This window comes from Clarias gariepinus, chromosome 11 (genome assembly GCF_024256425.1).
Source record: "Clarias gariepinus isolate MV-2021 ecotype Netherlands chromosome 11, CGAR_prim_01v2, whole genome shotgun sequence".
Taxonomy (NCBI): domain Eukaryota; kingdom Metazoa; phylum Chordata; class Actinopteri; order Siluriformes; family Clariidae; genus Clarias; species Clarias gariepinus.
In genome coordinates, this window is record NC_071110.1 from 6,250,263 (window position 1) to 6,272,412 (window position 22,150).

At 37.3% G+C, this 22,150-nt stretch overlaps 1 protein-coding gene across 1 annotated transcript in view; it reads left to right on the forward strand.

Moving 5' to 3' along the window:
- nbeab (neurobeachin b) overlaps positions 1-21,956 on the forward strand; it is a 387,766-nt gene extending 365,810 nt beyond the window's left edge. The window contains exons 50-57 of the mRNA XM_053507055.1: positions 1,027-1,204; positions 2,638-2,709; positions 4,009-4,164; positions 5,374-5,544; positions 14,192-14,293; positions 18,580-18,776; positions 18,984-19,135; positions 20,559-21,956. Coding sequence (XP_053363030.1) covers positions 1,027-1,204; positions 2,638-2,709; positions 4,009-4,164; positions 5,374-5,544; positions 14,192-14,293; positions 18,580-18,776; positions 18,984-19,135; positions 20,559-20,649 — 1,119 coding nt within the window. The 3' untranslated portion in view covers positions 20,650-21,956. The remainder of the gene's footprint in view (positions 1-1,026; positions 1,205-2,637; positions 2,710-4,008; positions 4,165-5,373; positions 5,545-14,191; positions 14,294-18,579; positions 18,777-18,983; positions 19,136-20,558) is intronic.
- The last annotated feature ends 194 nt before the right edge of the window (positions 21,957-22,150 follow it).

Here is a 22,150-nt window from a genome sequence, read left to right on the forward strand (position 1 = left end):
AGAAGTCTTAAAAATGGCATCATTGTTGATTATGAATAATATGACCCGGACATCTGGCTCTTTCATTTACACTGCATAATACTGTACATCCTTTCATTTATAATCATGCTATCCAAGGTCAACCTTTTCGCGACTCGAGGGTTATTCGTGTCATCTCACTGAATCTGTTCTACTCACTCTCCCCTCTGCCTTGCTTATTATGAATCTTATTCAACATCTGTATTTCTGTCCAGCTGGTCTTTTATATATAAGGTGAACTGAATTAAATGATTGGAGAATGAGTGTAGCAGGTACGAGCAGCTCCACACCCACTAACACAGCTGTATTATTAAACATCTCGCTGTAACATCTTGAAGTAGTATTGAAAATCGTTCCTGTTCTGAACTTTGACCTGTACCTTGTGCACAATACATTCGCTTATATACCCACACCTCTCCCAAACCCCAGTGAGACCTCTTAATTGAACCTTCTCTTAGTCTTAGCAGATGGAAACAGACTGTAGAGGATTATGGGAAAGTGGCTAGTGTGCATGCAAATGTACTTCATTTGTGGGTTGTATTTGGTCCATGCTGTTGAATTCTTGAATCTGATTGGTCGGAACAGCTGTTTCAATAATGCTGCCAGCTCTGCGTAATAAACTTCTATTAGTCTACCGATCACAAGAATTAATTATTGTTTCTGTATAAACAAGTTTGAGAACCGAATTGTGGAAAAACTACATACAAAACAGATTAAACATCCGGATTTGTTGTTAATTGTATTGTGAAGCTTTTTGTGGGGAGATGTCTACTTAGCGTTTAAGGAAGGAGTCTCCAGTGTCAGTACAGTCAATTGGAAATGCACATCAAAGACTTTGTCCTTCCCTGTCCAACTTTCCCTTTTTCCATTCTACCCTCTCTTTTTTACCACTACCCCATACTAATTTCCTCTCTCCATCCTGTTCCTCTCACCCTTCCCTCTTCCTCCCCGTGATCCCTTTCCCCTCTCCTTCACGCTCTGTCTCTTCATCAGTGTTTCCTTCCGCAGAGTCCGCTCATGTTTAAGGAGCAGATGCAGCAAGACGTCATCATGGTCCTGAAGTTTCCTTCCAACTCTCCGGTCACCCACGTGGCTGCCAACACACTGCCCCACCTGGCAATGCCCGCCGTTGTCACTGTGACCTGCAGCCGTTTGTTCGCTGTCAACCGCTGGCACAACACTGTGGGTGAGTGGAGCCACTGGTGTGAGCTTGTCTAATATCACTGCTTATGGTTCACTGTGGTTCTTGACTTTCAATGGCATTTGAGACCAGCTACAGCTACATGCACATACACACTAACAAGCATGGCTGTGGCTAGAAAATATATCCATTGAATGTTTTCTTATGAATTTTTACATGAACGTCTTGTAATTGGTTTGTGAACATAGTGATTATGGAATTATAGGAGAAACAGAGCTGATCTGGAAACATTGTACCAAGCTGGGAATATGTGCAAGCATAGGGTTGTGGAGGACATTGAACATTTGACCTTGATAACATGGGGTTCTAAGAAAATAGGGGCTGGGAATATAAAACTTTCTATGAATAGGGAAAGGGAGCAAGGAATTATAGTACCCTTTTGTGAACACTCGAGTTTGTGACTAGAGGGTCCTAAAAGGAGGTTGAGAGACATATGGAATTGGAAACATTGCACCTTTGGGCTTGGTGGGACATAGGGATCTGGGAACATAGGGGAATCTGGAAGTATTGGGCTTTGGCAAGTATAGCTCTATAGGGACATAAGTGCTAAGGAGTTCTGGTATCACAGGATACTGAAAAACATACGGACCTGGGGGTTTGGATACAAAAGGGATGAGTGTACATGGGGTTTGGGGAAAAGGTGGCTTGTGGGTTATATACCTAACCCTATATAATTATATGGGGGAATGGGAAGATCACCGTCTGTGAGCAAAGGATACCAAAAAATATAGTGGCCTGGGGTACTTAATTTCAACATTGTTTTTTGCAAAAATGGCACCTGGAATACAGAATACTTTGTCTAGGAGCACAGTGAACCCAGATAAGGAATTTTCTGATTAAACAGAATTGTGGAACATGAAACCCTGGGATATAGGCTTTTGTGAATATAGGATCCTAAACATAAAACATACCTTGATGCCTCCACCACACATTCCCTACTCAGTCAAGTGTGCTTGCATTACCCACCTAGACCCTCAACAGGAACTTGGCTCACCTGCAGGTCAGAGGTCTCACGCCTTGCCAAATTAGCCAATCATGGCCTCCCGCTTCTTCCCACACATCCTGGGCTGTCAGCGCTGTGATGTCAGAAGTAGAGGAGGCGGCTTGGTTTCCCTAATAGCCACAGCTGCACAGTATAACTACCGGAACAAGGCCACCAGACCTTCTGCGTCTGTTTCTGCTGGTGCAAAATGGCCGCCTTTGGCCTTAGGCCTGCCTCAGGGGCCGAACAGTCTCTGGCCTGCCTCATGCTTAAGAGAGAGGAATCAATAAACGTCGTCTAAACCTCACCCATGGGTTTGAAAAGACCCCCCCCCCCCCTCCTAGTGGGGACAAAGGGGTCAGAGAGCAGCTTGGGCTCAGAGTTTGTGTGTGTGTGTGTGTGTGTGTGTGTGTGTGTGTGTGTGTGTGTATCACAGGTCTACGGGGTGCTCCAGGATACTCATTAGAGCAGGCCCATCATCTCCCTATTGAAATGGACTCAGTGATCGGTGAGTATAAATTAAATGCATTACATAAAAACTAAAAAAAAACCTTTTTATATTACTGTTTTCAGTACAGTTTGAAAAAAATATATATATAAAATTATTAAACTTATTTTATACATTGCTGATGTTTGTACTATGAAAATGCACTCAGCTCTGGAAGTAATGGTACCCTTTAATAGAATGAGTGTATATAAAATATGAATTATACATTAAACACATTTAAACAGCTGAGGAAGAATATTTAAAAAATATTTATAAATAATATTTTTTTCAAATGATAAAATTATTGGTACTCCTAAATAGTAATTAAATTTTCCCTGTTTTTTTTATTTATTACACTGTATCTACTTTCTTTTCATTGTGCTTGGTTAAAAGGAACTGTCCTTAATTGTCTTTATTGTTTTTTTTCCTGTTTTTCTTGCACACATGCAAGATCTCTTTATTTTTCACTAAAGGGAAAACCATGTAGCTTTCTTATTTGTTCAGTTGCAAGGTCTGTTAATCATCCATCACCAAAGCTTTGACCACAAAACTAATTAAGTAATAATCGTGGGGATTCCAAGAATTTCATATGATGATATTACTGATGTGATAAAACACAAGAGGTCTTCAAGTTAAACTGTGACTTTTGATTGTACAGAATAACAGAACACAGTTATGAGAGTAAAAACTCCCTTTATGTTTCCATATAATGCTCGGATACCATCAAGTTAGAAAGTTTTCTCAGTATGCCGGAGCCATGATCAGACGGCCTGCTTCAGGTCTGAAACACTGGCCTCCCAGGAACTCCTTTATAATGGTGCAAACGTGGAAATGGATTAGAGCTAGGGCAGGACTGTACAGTATCTACCAGCCAAGTGATTGGAATGTGCAAGTTGTGGTGTTGGTGAATGGTTGTGTGTACAGTTCCCACCGACAGATGCATCTCTTTAACAAGCTGACAACAAGTTATTTTCAAGGATCAGACGTTCGACTCGCTGAATGTTTAGGAATGATGGCAGTGGGCTCAGAGCCACTGCATACATGTATGTGTGTATTTAAGCGCCACTGTTAGCCTGTTAAACTGTGCTAAGTTCATATCCTGCATCACTTGCATGCCATTTAGAATAAATATTTGTAAATGTAAGTAGCAGAAAGCTGAGAGTTTCCTACTTGGAGCGGTGCAAGAAACCTCAAAATGCGATTCTACAATTTTTTTCCTTTTTTTTTGTTTTTGTAATGGAAGATATACATATTAATCCCAGCTGGAAACAGCTTTCACACTCTGAATAAATATGCTCTTCATTCTTTGCTATGTCCTAGCCAACAACACAGGAACGAACAAGAGGCAGATCACCGATTTGGTGGACCAAAGCATCCAGATCAACTCGCAGTGTTTCGTGGTTACAGCAGACAATCGCTATGTTCTGGTGTGCGGCTTCTGGGACAAGAGTTTTCGCGTCTACTCCTCAGAAACTGGTAAAGACTCACATTTATGTGTTAATTTAAGTTGTTTTATTTGTTTTATTTGTTTCATTCGTTCCTAATTTTTCCACCATTAAATGAACTACAGTACAGTAGTGCCTCAAGTCTCCTGGAATAAGCTTCAGGCTTCCAGTGACCCTGTACTAGATAGGCAATATAGAGAATGAGTGAGTGAGAGTGATATCACCTATGAGTGTGAATGGTACATCACCACAACGCTTAATGCTGTGACAGGCATTTTAGACAAAAAGTTTTAAGCCCACCAGCCCAATTTTGTATTTCTTTGTACTTTTGTCTTTTTTCATTACCTGGTACCATCTAGCAATGATTACCACCTTACTGTCAACTGCATTCAATAAACATTCACTTAATTGACCCAAGCTGTCATTAAACTACAAATATGAGTAATTTAATTTAGCAAAAGGTTACTGTTTTGCAAACTTTTTCACTTCTTTACAAAATGCTTTGTTTTTTGTAAAGTGATCAATAGAAATGAACTAAAATGTAGTACATTGGCATAAATAATTAACTATATATGGCATCTAACTCGATGGTTCCCAAACGTTTTTCTTTAAGCCCATCCTAATCTTCATATATGTTTAATTGAGATCTTATGTACAAATCTAGAGAACAGATAGGCTTGTGCATCTAATGTGATCTTTGGCACCCCCCCTAAAGCATGGACCCCACTTTGGGAACAACTAATTTAACTAATTGTCCCAGGATTGAATCCCACATAATGTAAAATCTTAAACCGATAGGGTGAGCTGTGTACAATCCCTTGTTCCATACACTAAGTAGTGCCCTTGTTTATTGGTTAACGATCAGCAGTTCCCTCAGAACGCACAGCACTGCTCAACTGGTCCCACTAGGAATTGAGGAAGTCATGCATCTAGACTGTTTTCTGTTCTTTAAGTGATGACTAAAGGCCTATCCAAAAAAACAACAACAACAACAACAACAACAACAACAAAGAAATTCCTTCCAAAAGTGTTTGACTGATGATACATTTAGTTAGTAACCGACTGTGGTGAAACGGTGTTAACATGTCTAATAGCTTTTTTATTGTTGGAGAGTGGACTGTATTTATTTATTTATTTTATTTTATTTTTTATAAAATTCATATTTTCTGCCATGGTGTAATTGTGTTACGTATCATAACACCTAGTTATCTGACTATGCACGTGGATATGTTCTTTTCAGGTAAGCTGACACAGATAGTGTTCGGCCACTGGGATGTCGTGACGTGTTTGGCACGTTCAGAGTCTTACATCGGCGGCGATTGCTACGTCGTCTCAGGATCCAGAGACGCCACTCTGCTGCTGTGGTACTGGAGCGGCCGACATCACATTATAGGAGACAATCCAAATAACAGTGAGTGTAACACACGCATGCAACAACACACAACTATATACAATCTATCCAAAGTATAACAGTAATACACGCAGTCAAACAGGGACTATAAAAAAAGTCTCAGGTACATACTGTTTACAGGCAAGAGGAAACCAGGAAAATTTAAGTGTCTAAAATTAATGGCACCCATCAGTCAAATAGGCAAAAACTATTCCTGAGAAACTTTACACACCATAAGGCAGGGGTGACTCAGTATTTAAGGCTCTGGACTACTGATCAGGAAGTTGTAAGTTTAAACCCCAGCACTAACAAGCTGCCCCGTAGGGCCCCATGTGCAAGGCTCTTAATCCTCTTTGAGCTAGCATGGCTGACCCTGCGCTCTGACCCCAGCTTGTTAACTAGCTAGTATATGTGAAGCAAAAGATTTCACTGTGGTATAAATGTAGATATGACAAAACTGACTGTATTTCTCTTCCTTTACAGTTTTATCACTTAAAAACTTGGATAAACTACATTTTAATAGGAAACTGTATCTTTTATAACGCAACAGTGTAGAATCCTCAATTCTGATTGGTCGGAAGTTAATTGATTTTCTGACATCGCAACATTTTTATTTAAATACATTTTTTATTCACAAGTAAATGATAAATTTAAACTAATTAAAACCGAATAATTAATGATTTTTGTTGAACTACTTAACCTAAAATATACCATTTTAATTTGCACATCATTAAAGGAAGGAGTCTCCAGTGTCAGCACTTTAACAGTCAGTAAGCTTTTCTCTTTTGTATACTCATAATGTTCATGTTTAATGCAAGAGATTAAAATAAAAAGTATTTCTTTAAACAATAAAAATCTTTAAAACTTATAATAACAGGAACATATTTAAACTGTGGGTGGTAGCAGTTACATCACCTAGCGTCCAGCATCGATTATTTCCCTATAAACAGCACAGCCCAAAAACAACGGTTTTATTCTTTATTTATTAAAAGAAATCCAATTACAGATGACAAAAAGCCACAAGACAGTATCAGCTAATTACAGCAATCACAGCAGAGTATTAGAGCGCTCAGCGAGTGAAAACGCCCTCAACTTTCTTAAAAAAAAAAAACAACAACTAAAAAAAAACAGTTTTGTCTTCATTTCATTTGACCAACAGCTAATCATCCTGAGACGCTTACAGTTTCTCAGACGTATTGTTAAAATGCCCGTTGTTGTTCAGATGCTCTGCTGTTCACGAGTGTCAGCTTCTCTGCTTTAGGTGTGAGCTTTCTCTAATTAACTGTGCTAAGCTTCACACTGTTAATTAAGTATTTCAGCTTGGTTGCTTCCAATTAGCGAGACGCGGCTTTGCCCTCCTGAGGAGGAAAACACGGCTCCAGCGTTATGAAATTCACAAACCGGGGCTTATTTGGTGCAATTTAAAAGTGCGCTTGTTATTCTTATGATGAGCATGGCGTTATTGTTCTTTGTGAGTGATAGTGTAGCAGGTAAAGTAAATTAAACAGTGTGGTATTTTATATATTTCATGGGCGTATGTTTAGTGGTTTGAGAAGTTGATGATTGGACATGGATATATTATACACTTTTAGATAAAAGGCATTAAAACATTTTTTTCTTTATTTCCACATGATTTTCCATGTAGGTAATATAGCTAGTTTAGTACTTAAATGTTAATTATAATTCAGCAGAGCACATTCATCACTAACACCTTTTTCACTCAATGGTTTGTGTCACCAAAGGTAACTTTCTGAAATTTCAGTAGCTTTCCAAGTAGCTAATATTGCTAGTTTGGTTTTTAAAAGTTTTAATTCAATTACACTTTATTTATTAAATAATAAATATTAAATATAAGTAGCTAACATTGCTACTCATTTATTAGAATGTTTTCTTTCAGCACATTTTGTTACCTTTTCTTTACTTTTTTATCACTATCGTTTTATTGTAAGTGATGTAGCTAACTTTGCTAGCTAGAGTATTTTTTCAGATTTCTATTATACTATTATCAGTAGCTAAATATCAGTATATTTCCAAATAGCTAGCTTACCACTAATCTAGTGATTAGACTGTTGTATGAGCAGCAAGCTACTTTAAAGTAGCCTATTGACCTAGCAAACACTGCTAGTCAGTTTTTAGAATGTTTTGTATCAGCAGTGGCTACCTTTTTCATTAGGAGCTTTTCTAAATAGCATTCACTACCTGTAATTTTTCTAATGTTTTGGGTTAGCAGGTGTAATTTTAAACATTTACAGTGGCTTTTCAAGCAGCTAATATTGCTAGTTAGTTATTATAAAGTATTAATGCAACCACGGGGGGCGCAATCCAGTGTCTCCTTGTGCCAGTCCCAAGTCTGGATAAATGGATATCATTTCCATACCGGATCGGTCGCGGCTCGGGTTAACAACGACCGCCACCGGTGCTGTTGACCTACAGGGTGCCGGTGGAAATTAGGCTACTGGAAAGTCGGTGGAAGTTGGTCGAAAAAAGAGGGGTGGAAGGCGTGTTCGAAAGCAGAGAGAGAAAAGGAAAGGCAAGAGTTTAGGAAGGATGCAGTAAAAGAGGACATGAAGTTTGTTGGTGTGAGAGAAGAGGATGCAGAGGATAGGGTTAGATGGAGGCAGATGATTCGCTATGGCGACCCCTGAAAGGGAACAGCCGAAAGAAAAAGTAGAAGAAGAAGAGTTATTATAAAGTATTAAGTCAATAAAAGCTACATTTTCATTGATGATTATTTTAGTAGCTTTTCCAAGTAGCTAATTTTGCATGTTGATAGCTGTTAATTGTACTGTACTGTTGTATAAGCACGTGCTAGTTATTTGTTACTATCATCACAGTGTCTTATTTAAGTAGCAAAATCACAAGCAATTCTTGAGAAGGTTTTGCATGAGCAGTTGCTACTGTACATTTTTGTCACATTTCGGGAGCTTTTCCAAAAAGTGTTCATCACTTATTTGTTAATCATTTTTTATCATCTTCATTTTTTTCCACCAATGTTTTGTGTCAGCGGGTGTTACGTTTTAATACTCCAGTAGCTTTTTAAGTAGTTAGCACTGCTTGTTCATTATTAGAAAAAAAAAGTTTTTCATTTTATTTATTCATTATTTTGATAGAAGTACGTATCTGACTTTTCTAGCTAGTAATTAAATGTATTTGTAGTAACAGGAGCTACATTTTAAGCCTGTTAGTAACTTTTACAAGTAACTATCTATGTAGTGATTCGAATTTTTTCTATCACTAGGAGCTATACTTTATGTATTTCAGAAACAGCTATCGTTACTAGCTAGTTTTATGAAAGCGTCGTTATCAGCATTGGCCAAGTTTTATTTTATTTCAGTAGTTTTTCAAGTGGCTAACTTAGCAGAAGGTTTGTGGTAACAGAAGCTATATTTGTTATTATTAGTAGCCTAATATCAATAGCTTTTCCTAGTATCTAACACCTAGTATCTACCTCTAGTAAAGATTGGGTAAAAAATCTATTTAGTTATGAATCATGATTCTTTTGTGGGCCAATTTATGTATCGTCACATTGACTGCAAAATAATTTTTTTTAAAGATTTTTTACTTTTATAAAAGAGATGCTGCGATCGATCACGCAGTGAACAGAATTGTCTGTTTGTCAGCGTGATCAGCCATGACTGATCACATCAGACATAATGAGTTTGTGCAGAGTGCACGAGTTTCTGTGGCGAGTGATGCCTCAGAAACGCATGTTTATAGCGTTACAATATTAAAAGTTGTGTTTTACTGTAAAAAGTTTTCTCCAAACTTCAGATTAGCCATAAAACCCACTTAATTTGCATGCTTACACCAGTCTCAAACACAGCGATCGCATTTTAGTCTCGAAACATGCGTGTTAGAAGTCTGCATGCTTACAACTGTGGAGGTATTTGAGGTGGTAACCATTTCTCTATTTACCTAGAGATGGTACACATTGAACTATTCCTACATCAGCATCCATGTGGTAAGAGTGAATTAATTGCTAAGTTTGTTTAGAAATAAAAATCTACAATTGTAGCTTTTTTATTTCATTTAAAGTTAAATGTTAAACTCTTGTACTTTAAGTTTGTTTGCATGGTTTAAAAGCTGCACTTGGTTTTTAAAAGAAAAAACTAAATGTTATATAGTACAGGCTACATTAAATTATTCAAGTTAAATTCAGTTGTGAAGCTGTTGTGAGAAAGTTGTGAAGAGATTAAATGTATTTGTTCTTAAAATTGTAAAAAAAAAAAAAAAAAAAAAGGAAAAATTTTGAAAATAAAATAAGGATATTTATAAAATCATGCTTACAGAATCATAATATATATAGAATTGGGACCTAGGTATCATGATATCATACCAGATGGTCCCTGATGATTCCCATCTTTAATTGCTAGCTGGCTGTTGTGTGTCTAGGGTCTTAATATCACCCGTAACTTTTCCAAAAAGAAAACATTATCATCTGTGTTTTGTGTCAGGAAGGGCGATATTTCATTTTATTTCATTGCTAGCGTATGTGTTTTTTTTTTTTAAAGAATGTTTTGTATCAGCAGCCACTACATTTTTTGATACAGCAGAAGCTTTTCCAAATAGCATTCATCACTATCTCCTTTCCCCCACCATTTAGTTAACAACACTAGTTGGATTTCTTTTTTTCAGCAGTTTTTCAGCTAGTGATTAAAGTGTTTTGGTTTCCTGGTGGTAACAATTTAATTTAAGTAGTTTTAGCAAGTAGTTAATATTGCTATTTAGTTATTAGACCGTATTGTTTTAGCAGGCACTTTTTAAAGCAGGGATTAATTCATTCATTCTTTTATATTTTAAAGATTTTTAGGACATTTTACATTAAAATAGTCCACATTTTATTTCTACTTTAATTACATTGTTATTTGAGCAGGGGCTATTTATTTATTTTATTTTTAATAGCACCACAGTATTGTTTTTTTAAATATTAAAAATCACTAGACTTTTTGTACTTTTGTGTATCAGCAGTGAACATTTTTATTCTTTTTTAAATAGCAGTCATAATTAATAATAAAAAAAAATCTCAGTATCCATCCATGTAGCAAATACAGCTAGATAGTTATTAAGGGAAAACATGTTTTTGTATTTGGGGAGGCTACATTTATATTTCAATAGTTAACTGGCTAAACTTCACAAGCTAGTGATTGACAAAGAAATGACATACATTTTCTATTCTGTTAGTAGCTTTTTTAAGTATAAGATTATTATTATTATTATTATTTTTACTTTATTGTATAGTTTTTTTCCTGACATTCTCATAGATACTGTTGTTGATCCTCATGAAGTGCCAGTGAGATTAAAAAAGTAACAGTGCCCTCTAGTGGTAAGTATAAGCGCCCCATTTTTTAACACTGAAAGAAATTCAGCTTCTATCTTAAAAAAAAGAAAGAAAGAAAAAATCCTTAATTTTAAGGTGAATTTTTTTTTCTCATTTACTCTATTCTGTTCTCATTTGCTTTTTCTCTCAAGCTCTCTTCCTTACCATCTTTCTCTTCTCCTCATGTTTCCTCTAATGGTAATAAATTAAACTCTTTTTTTCCTGACCTAAACATAGATTACGTAATTTATTATTTTAATCATTTTACCTGTTTAAAATAACTCTTATAGCTAAAATTTGATAAAGAATTCTCTTCCATAAGCAGGGTTGCACAAACTTTTACATGCTAATGTTAATTATATATATATATATATATATATATATATATATATATATATATATATATATATTTTTTTTTTTTTTTTCCCCTATCCTACATAATGAGAAAAAGTCATGGCCGAACATTTCGATTAAAGCTTGTCTTTGTTTTCTGACAGCAGTAATAATCTCTGTATGTGGAGCAGTGATGTTTGAGAGTCTTCATGCCAGACGTTTTCTCCTTTCTCAGACGTGTCTCCTTTCCCAGCATGCTTTAATCACACACGTCTCTCCACAGAGGTCAGGACATCCAGAAAGGGCCATGAATATTTAGCAGCGTGTCCACGTCCAGACCTCTGACACTAGCTGGAGGAATTGATTAGGTACTCGCAGCACAGAACGCTGTGTCTTAAACACGTGGTGATTAAAATCACATCCGGCTCGACGGAGCCCCTGCACGGCGGCCCTGCCAGCCCCGGCTCCAATTTCTGCCTCCTAATTGTGTTGGCGTGCTCTCGGGGACCTGCGGGACCTCAGGGGGCTCACACACACACAAACACACACACACAGATTGATTCTTTTGTAAGGAAGACGAGTGAGCCGATCTCGAGCCGTGACTCTCCCTGGAGGACTGAACACCGTCACAAACACACACGTCCGCGTGAAAGTGGAAACTGGATCAATGGATCTGGTGCCATATTGATCATTTGGTGCAGGATTGATTTTGTTGTCCATTAAAAGTAGAGCGTGCGTTCACATTAATGACCCCAGTGTTAATTAAAGCACTGTTACATCTGTAACCATTCCAGGATCTGCTCCAGTTATCTCTCGCTCTTGCACGGTGTTCCGTTAGCTGCCGAATTGATCGCCGGTGAATAACTTCATTCCTCTTCATTACGCTAATTGAGCTAATCACTACATGAGCTCTTTATTCAGTTCTTGAATAAGCTTGTAAACGAATCCAGTCATGTTTCTGTCCATTTGCCAATTGGCTCGACTCTGCTAAGTCATTAAAATGCTATTTAGTGCGATGTCCTCCTTCATGATCTCTTGTTATTGAACTTTAGATGAAAAATGAAAAAGTGGTGCGCACTTAACTTATTCTCAGGGTTAGAAGCAGCTTGGTTATGTTACTGAATCTCCCAGTGTTCAGCTCTGTGCTTGTCAGGAGATCTTAACTAGATGTTTCATGTTTTATATTTCAGCACTTGTCAAATATGTACTCTACTGTATATAGTAACTGTATAACATTCAGTTCTTGAAGTTGATGTGAAGCAGGAAAAAAAATGGGCAAGCATGAGAATTTGGGCGACTTTGACAAGGACCACGTTGAAAATGTCTAGACAGCTGGGTCAGAGCATCTCCAAGATGGCAGTTATGGTTACATTCAATGTTTTATGGTTTGTATAACTTATATGCAACATGGTGCAACCAACAAAAAGGTATAATGATTATAATATTTCTGCAAGGAGATTGTTCCCAGAAATGAATCGGTGATTAATATAACATTTATTGAAGGAGTTTTCAGTGTGCGCAGTTTGTAGTAATTAGATTAGCAAACCTGTACATATAAGTTTCATTCCAGATGGAGAATCTCGTCCTTTGTGGATTCTTGAAAACATCACCATCTGTTTTCGTATTTATTTATTTTTTATTAATTTCCTAAAAGAGAATTTTAAAAGAAGCAGGTAAGGGAACCAAACACATTTTGAGTAACTATAAAACCGATAGAAGAGCATGGTGTGTCGTTCTTAAATGTTTTGTTATTAATGATTATTCATCATAGGCTTTAATTTGTTCTGACTCAACCGGTTACAATAACTGCAAAATACCAAATAAAAGGTGTGTTCAAGTCAAACCGCGATTTCTGGTTGTGCAGAATAACAGAACACAGTTATAGGAGTAAAAACATTGTGTGTTTCCCTACGTATATAATCCCCTTCTACACTAATGCACTTATCCCAGGGTTTCACTAGTGCTTGGATACCATCAAGGTAGAAAGTTTTCGCAGAACACCAGAGCCATATTCAGACTGCCTGCTTCAAGTCTGATACGACGGCCTCCCAGGAACTCCTTTAAAAGCCGAAACATGTGGGAATGGCTTGGAGCAAGGCCAGGACTATGACAATATCCTTTACCTAGATTCCTCTAATGTGCAAGTGGTGTTGATGAATGATAGTGTGTATAGTTCCCACTGATTTATTCGCAAATTGGCAATAAGTTACCTATCGATTTTCAAGGTCCACTCACTGAATGTCCACGAGAACGACTGCAGTGGGTGCAGGAGTGTGGCCATGGAAGTGTGGCTCTCTTTAAAAATGTTTGCGAGTTTAAATGTTGTACTGATGCTAAGAGTCTGATCACTGCATATATATATGTACACCCACACACACTAGATGTGCCCTAATTTGCGCATTTGAAAAAGTGTAAATTATCTGTTTTTTGGAATTAACTACAATTTTCACGTTACCGTGAAGTGCGTGAGATCACGTTTTTTTTTTTTCGTTTAAATTTCAAATTAGCATATCTTTTCTTCCTGTAGTTTTTATGTAATAAACAGATAAACAGACAGACAAAAATTCCAAAAAACATCTAGATATGTACTATTACTCATCTTGCGCCTCAAGCTGCTACATTATTGACATTGCAACTATAATACCGTTCTTAAAGTTTTGTTTTTAAGCACTGAAACCCAGCAGTGCCCTAATGTAGCAGCTTGCCGTCTTACCTTCTCGTCATGCTGCTGCTTTATTGATCTGTTGTGGTGTTCAGCTGCTGCAGGTGTGTGTGTGTGTGTGTACACTCCATTTCACCTCTCTATTACCCCTCATCAATCAACTGACTATTCATGTGAGAATCTTTTTGCAGACCTCACAACAGAGTCAATGAAGATGGACCGGCCTCCTCAGCTCATGCTTTCTCATGATGCTGCCTTTTCGCAAGACTCTGATAGATATTGTCTTTTCTTTCTTTTTTTTTTTAAATGTGTAGTTGGTATAGAGAAATATAAATCTGTAAATGTTTGATTTGCAGGTGATTACCCAGCACCCCGAGCAGTCCTGACCGGTCACGACTACGAGGTGGTGTGTGTGTCGGTGTGTGCCGAGCTTGGCCTGGTCATCAGTGGAGCCAAAGGTCAGTGGTTTGGTTTCAGAGTCTCAAATGATTTTCTTAACTTGGTCATGGATTACGATGGACGTATTGACCTGCTCAGTGTTTAATCTAAAGCAGTCTAGGCAATCATTTACAGACTGGTCATCCAAGTGAAAAAACAACAACAACAAACGAAAAAAACATCACAATGAAAGTCATAATTAACATCGTCTTATAGAGTTTACATGCAATTGTCGAGATTCACTAAGTCCATGTGACTAAGGATTAGTATTAATTTAATTACAAAATTTAGATTTAAATGTCCAATGTAAAATATAAAAGTCTTTAACAAGTTAACACAGTCTTCAAAGCACCCAAAAAGCGTGTATGATTTTATTTAAATTAAATTGAAAAGTGATATTATTTGGGATTAATTTAATATGTAGTTGTAGACCTAAACATAATATCTAGTTTAGATACAGTATGTATTTACTGTTGCTTGATTTGTTGTCAAAGAAAGCTTTTTTGAGAGAAGTGGCATGTGTGAGAGTGTGAAATTGGACTGAAGCATCGATTGAACACACCTGGAGCTGATTTCAGCATTTATAAAGTAGGGCACGAGTGCTTGATTGTTTGGCTGAGAGACGCTGAACTGCAGTGAGGCATGTGTACTGAGAGGTCAGGCTCATGCATGCAAACTGTTCGTTTGAGAATAGAAAGAATGGCAGAGAAGAAGAAAAAATGAAAGGAGCAAATAAAAAGGAACAAAAAAGAGAGACAGAGGAAAAGAGGGTCTGAAAGAAGGAAGGAATGATGGAAAGGATGGAAGACTGAAAAAAAGAAGGAAGGTGGAAAAAGATGAAATGACGGATATGGAGAGAAAGAAATGCGTTACAAGCTGGAGATGATTTAGGTTAAATGCTTAGAAAATATATATGTTTGCATTTTTTTTATTATTTTTTATTTCTTTTAAATAAAAAGGCATTTAAAATCATCTATAGGTCTCCTCTGAGTCAGTTATACACAAGCATAATTAACATACAGTATACATGAGAATTGTATGCGTGTTTATCTGAGAGTTTTGATGCAGCAGTTTTTCCTTAATACTCACAAGCTTGAAGCCTTAAGGATATATTTTTTTCCAGCTCATTAATTTTAAATTGGTTCAGTTGCAGTTGCTTTTAAGAGCTTTTTCTGTGTTGTACAATTTACTTTTTCATACAGTACATTGGCTTGCTTATTTATTAATTAATTTATTATTCAAATACATAATTTCACATTTATTTATATTAACAGGAGAAACAGACATTCAATAAAACAAACTTTGCTTCATGTTCATTATAGATTATAGTGAACAACTTGGTACCACCATACAGCAGCCATATATATATATATATATATATATATATATATATATATATATATACTGTATATATATATATTTTTTTTTTTTTTCAGCCGAGTTCTCTATACATATACAATATGGCAAATGAAGGTGGACACATGACCATCACTTTCATATGTGCTTGTTGAACATCCCAATGAATATTTATTCCCTATTCTGCAGTTAGAATAACTCCCACTCTTCTGGGCAATCTTTCCAACATATTTTTAAATGTGGCTGTGGGAATTTGGGTTCATTTAGCCACTTGAGTTCATCGTAAAGGTGTTTAGTGGGCTTGAAGTCAGGGCTTTGTGCCTTCTTCCACTCAAATCGTGGAAAACTTTAATTAAAATTTTTACAGGGGCATTCTTGTGCTGGAATGCTATTGCATACAAATACATTCTATTCCCATAATATTACCATTATATAACATTAACACATTTAACTATCATTATGAATTATATACCAGCAGTGGCGGACTGGGACAATAATTCAGGCCGGGAATTTGACTCGACTCCCAGGCCACCTCTGCTGCTGCAGTCACCACCACCCTATTCATGTAATCTACTGGACTGATAAACTTGTAGGCTAACACTATTATTGTAACAGGTAGACTACCAGATGCAATATAAATGAATAAAAAAATAACCCTTAACAACTCACTAGGAATACACCATTTATACTACCAAACCAATGACAAATAGAAAATTGGCTTTTTAAAAGAGATAATAAGAGACACATTCACATGTTGAAATATTTACATTTTATGTATTTTCAGTGCTCAACTCTAGTATATTAAATGTATCAGAAACACAAACACAAATAAACTTAACAAAACCTATAACTGCGTAAGTAACAAATAACAAATTTACTCAATTATGGCATTATGTGGAACAGACCAGTAAGAGTAAACAGTAAGTAATTAGCACTAGTACACTAGTAGGCATTTGAATTAGGGGATACTTAAAAAAAAAAATCTAAATCCTTAGACTGTGGACAGGCAAAATAATCAAAAGAGATATCAAGGCTTTCACTGTCTCCTTAATCTTTTCCTGAATCCTTCTCTCTCTCACTCTGCACATCTAGTTGCTCTGCAATATGAAATAAGTGTGTTCAATAATCTGTATTTATAATTGTGCAGCCATCAGTTGTATGTCCCCAAAATCACAGTCCTACTACTGATCTTATAAATCATAAAAAAGCACATGTTGTTTAAAAAGTATAGCCTGCTGCCTGCATGTTTAGTTTTGCTTATCTTTAACTTTACCTGAAGGTCCCTGCTCTGACTCAAACGCTGAACTGTCCACCACCTCTAGCTCAACAGCAGGAGCATTTACAGCACTAGTGCTACTGCTGCTGCTTCCTTCGTCAACTTTTCAGACGAAACGAGACTTGACACAGCACAGCAGCACTTACATATTGTTGCTCGTTTGTTGGTTTAGTTTTATCAATTGTGATGATCTAAGTGATTTGGATGAAAGTGTTCGTCTGCCAAATTATTATAAATATAATGTAGATGTAATCTTGACCGACCTGTTCCCTTACTGGCGAACATGGCCGGGATTTTGCAGCAGCTTGCTGCGTCTGCGGCCAGGGCTTTTTTTTTTTTTTTTAACGCTGACTCTCTGCTCCTCCTTTGCGTTTACGCTCCATTTTTTGAACGATTTAGTCAGATATACCCTGTCTCTGGATATAGCCAGATATTAGGCAGTGCGTCGCTGACGTTGGGTCATGTGATGTGGGAGTGTAATTTTCCCTCCTGATCTTCTAATCTTCCCTTCCCTTTCCATTGCCTGATTCGTAGATTGAGAGATCCGTCAATTAATTCGTAGTTATACACCAGCCTATCACATGCCAGGCTGATCGTCTGCACAGCGGCAGCCGGCAGGCCAGAACGACCGTCAGGCCACCGGGAAATGTCCCGGTGCTCCCGATGGCCAGTCCGCCCCTGTATACCAGTAAACTGGTAGCGGGTTCATAGGCATCCAAAGCTTACCCATGGCTGCAGGAACCAAAGTGCAGCCTGTCTGGTGTGATCCCAGAGAAAAGGCGATGCTGGCCATGAAACGAAGGCACCACAAAGCCCAGTGTACCAACACCCACAGGACCTGGCAGACAAAAAGTCCAGAGGGCTGAAATGGCCTCCAAAGTCCCCAGATCTCAATCCAATCAAGCACCCATGGGATGTGCTAGACGAATGAGCCTGATCCACCCCACAAACCACAGCACCCAAAAGATCTACTGATCTACTGCCAATGGCAGACACCACAGAGTTCTTGTGGGGTTCGATCTGCCCAGGTACAGTAACATCTGTACTAAAGTGGTCATGATGTTTTGGGTTTTAATATTATGGATCATCTGTGTATGTACATAGTGGTACAGAGTGCTGGATTGACCTTTTGTTAAGAATGGCCAATCAAGGTCAGAAAAGTTGAAGCAATAGAAGGCTCTAAACATTACATATTTTTACTAATAACTGTAATTGTATGCAAATTGTTTACTTATGCTTTTAGCTCCTGATATTTTATCAATGAACCATAAGTCAAAAGCAAAATAAGCTAATTGCATGCTTTCTTACTTCTTTTGGATTTGCTAGTTAAAAGACTGATTTTCTTCACCATCAAGGAAATCCATGTGTATACATCAGAGTCAATCAGAGTTGTGAAGATGTTAAGGGACCTTGATAGAAACCAGATTCAACTCATGCTCTTCTGGGTGATACTTACCATAATGGTGCCGTTGGTACCAGTTACTGTAAGCAGGTGCAGAAGAGTAAAGAGAAACAAATACAAAGTAGGTTAAAATTGTGCAGATTCTGAGGGGTTCTGAGATTAACAGAATGAGACCACAATGTTCTCCTGTAACAATAAAGTCTGTCTTGTGTTTAACATTCATGCTATAGTTTAGATTTAAAAGTTCATTCTTGTGATGTGTATTTTGACAGAGGGTCCGTGCCTGGTGCACACCATCACCGGGGACCTGCTCCGGGCTTTGGAGGGTCCTGATACCTGCTCACTTCCTCGGCTCATATCGGTGTCGAGCGAAGGCCATTGTATCATCTGCTATGAGAGGGGACAGTTCTGTAACTTCAGCATCAACGGCAAGCTGCTCGCCCAGATGGAGATTAACGACACCACACGTGTAAGAGAACACACATTATTTAGACAGACAGACATCAGTTCAGAACAACACGTCTATTTCATACATGAGATTAAAAAAAAGTGAAACTAAACAATGGACTAAATGTGACTGCAACAAAAATGCAAGCTTTAATATTAAACCACTATATTTCACAACTATCATTACAAGCAGAGGGTTAATTTTTGTGTCTGGGCTTCGACTCTTCAGGCGATGTTGCTGAGCAGTGATGGACAGACGCTGGTGACTGGAGGAGATAACGGAGTGGTGGAGGTGTGGCAAGGCTGTGACTTCAAACAGCTTTATATCTACCCAGGCTGTGATGCTGGCATTCGAGCCATGGACCTGTCTCATGATCAAAGGTTTGGGATTACATTCTCTCTCTCTCTCTCTCTCTCTCTTTCTTTCTCTCTCTCTCTCATTATACCAGTAGTGAAGGCTTTGTTATAATATTTATATAAAGGGGTGTACAAGTCAAACCGGGACTTGTGATGAAATTTCTTGTGAATGAAGGTGTAAAACTATTTAACATACATGTACAGAAGACTTCAAGCAAAGTACGAAGATGAGACTCTTAGCTGCAAATGTTTTAAAGAAGGCTGTATGTCTGTGACTGAAGCCCACTGTAGTATTTCCATGCAACAAATGGAACGCCTGATCCTGGAAAAACAATAAGATGAAACTTTATTGTCCCATCAATGGGAAAATAAATACATTTACAGCAGCAACAGAGAAAAGAAACACAAAAAACAAACATTTTACACTGTAGAGAACAAATAGACCCTAGACACTAAATAATAACTGAGCCGATGGTAATGCTTGGATGGAGCAGTCGGTCATTGACCTCCCACCACCTGCACTGCGTCAAGGGGATCTCCTAACACAGAGGTGGCTCTCTTAATACTGTAAGTTTGTCTACATACGAGACACTGCTGCCCTAGCAGACCACTCCAAAGAAGATGGCTGATGCCATCACTGTATCAAAGAATGTCTTGAGGAGTGGTCTCTCAGTCTCCTAAGCATATAGTCTTCTCTAAGGCTTCCTGAAAAATGCAGTAGTTATGCAGTAGATTAGTAGTAAAATGCAGTAGAGTTGTCTGACCAGTCTGTTGTTAATGGATAACTTGTTACCAACAAAAGAGATGCATCTGTCTAAGGGAACTGTACACACAGTCATTCACTGGAAGTTATGGCTCAAAGTCAATGGCCACATTGTCAAATGTTTTGTCTATTAGAGGAGATCTTGGGAGGCCAGCGTTTCAGAGGTGAAGCAGGCAGTGCGATCAGGGCTCTTATTTCCCGTAAGAACTTTCTGGTATCCAAGCACTAATGAAACACTGGGATAAGTGCATCAGCGTAGCAGAAGGTTATATAAAGGAATAAAGCGAGCTTAAAATACTGTATACATGATGAATAAAGCTTAGAGTTGGTTGGGCAGGTTAGTATTCAGATTATTTTAAGTAAATTGCCATCTCCAATCTCCATCCATTGAAAGTCAAATAAAAATTGGTAGATTTTTTTTGAGTAATTTTTTCATTTAGTTAGACGAAGATTTGTTTTTCACTTGTGTGTGTTTTTTTCTGCATGAATGAAAAAAATCCTTTTAAAAAAATGACCATTATTTTCAACAAGACAATTGTGATTCTTGCAGAGAAAACCAACACACATGGTTCTGTGGAATAAAATAAATAATTACAAAAATGTGTATGTACGAATTTGAAAGGCATTAATTACATACTAATGGCTTAAAAAACTTTCATTCGTACATCCTCTTGTGTTTTTCAGGACGTTGATCACCGGTATGGCGTCTGGCAGCATTGTAGCATTCAACATCGATTTCAACCGCTGGCATTATGAGCATCAAAATCGCTACTAAGCATGCTCAGAGGACAAGACTCGCTCTCTCAGACTCTCATGTTTCCAGGGAGGATCCACTGAGAACCAGCAGCGCTGACGAAGAGTCGGCAGAACCTTTCAGCACGACTGATGGAACTGGCGACAGAATGACTTCATAGTTCTCGCATAGTGTGTGCTCGGTTAGTAACAGCGCATCCCAGTTATGTGCCGCTTCTCTAAAGTACTGTATAAAGACATTGTAGTCATTTAAAAAAAAAAAAAAAGAAGCAGCTCTGAAAAGTGTTAAAAAAACAAAAAACAGAGCTAGGATCTTAAGCTACGATCAGAGATCTGATAGACATCAGCCAATTTCCCACAATTTAAACTGTGAAAATCCAGAAATAAGCGTTTCTACAGTGTATATTTGTATATGCTAGCAGCATATTTCACCTTCAAGAGGCTTATTTTCAGGGTAAATAGTGGTTCATGATGTAAATATGGATATTGTTAAAATGTATTCCTTAACTCTCACTGAGTCAAGTATCTTAAAAAAAAATGTGTTTAAACTCCTCAAACTGTCTGTCTGGGTCTTTCTTAAACAAGTAGATAAATAAGTGTTTTATTAATTTAAACATCATATTTTTTTGTGTTGTGACTAAATAAGCCCTGTGTTGTTGTTGTTGTTGTTTTTTTTTTTTTTTTTGTGAAATGTACTGCTTCATCAAAATTTATCGTTTTTTGTTTTTTCCATTTTAAATATAACACTTTTGTTACAGTAAATGTTTTCCTCAGTGGTTCTTCACACACCAAATATTTGCTTAGGTAAAAATAAAATAACATCTATTAAACGATTATATGGCAAAGCTCAACGTGCATCCTAACTTTATGTTCCGTTCATTTTATTTATTTATTTATTTATTTTAATTATGCTTATGTTTTAGGTCTTCAAATCTCGGTTCCGAATGTCGACTACAACAAAACATTGAAGCAAAAACATTGTTCAGCAATGTTTACAAAAAAATAAGATAAAATGATATGTATTCCATATAAGCTAAACTGATGGCAGGCAGGTTTTAAATGTAAGTGTAAAACTTTCTCATTCCTGCTGGTCAACATTGTGCTCCATCTGCTCCAAGTTATTGTAAGTGAGCATAAACTGAAGTACTGTATGTACAGAAGAAAGGCTTGAAAACATGCACATCATGTTTTTGTATTAAATATGAAATCTGTCCCAAATTAAACAAATAAGTCTGTCCTTTCATCTTGTCCCGCTGATTGTCCATTTATTTTAAAATGTTTTTTTTTTTCAGAGTTATGATTTTGTCAAACCTATTGTATTATTCCCTTATCAATACTGATCATTGTAAGAATAAAAAAAAAGTTTATAATAAAATGCAATAAACTGAAACTTTCATTTGGTTTGATCAGTTTTCTAATCCAACTCACTTTGCTTATCCACACTTGTTGATGGCGGTGACACGGTGGCTTAGTGGTCAGCACTGTCGCCTTGTACCTCCAGGGTCCGGGGTTAATTCCCATCT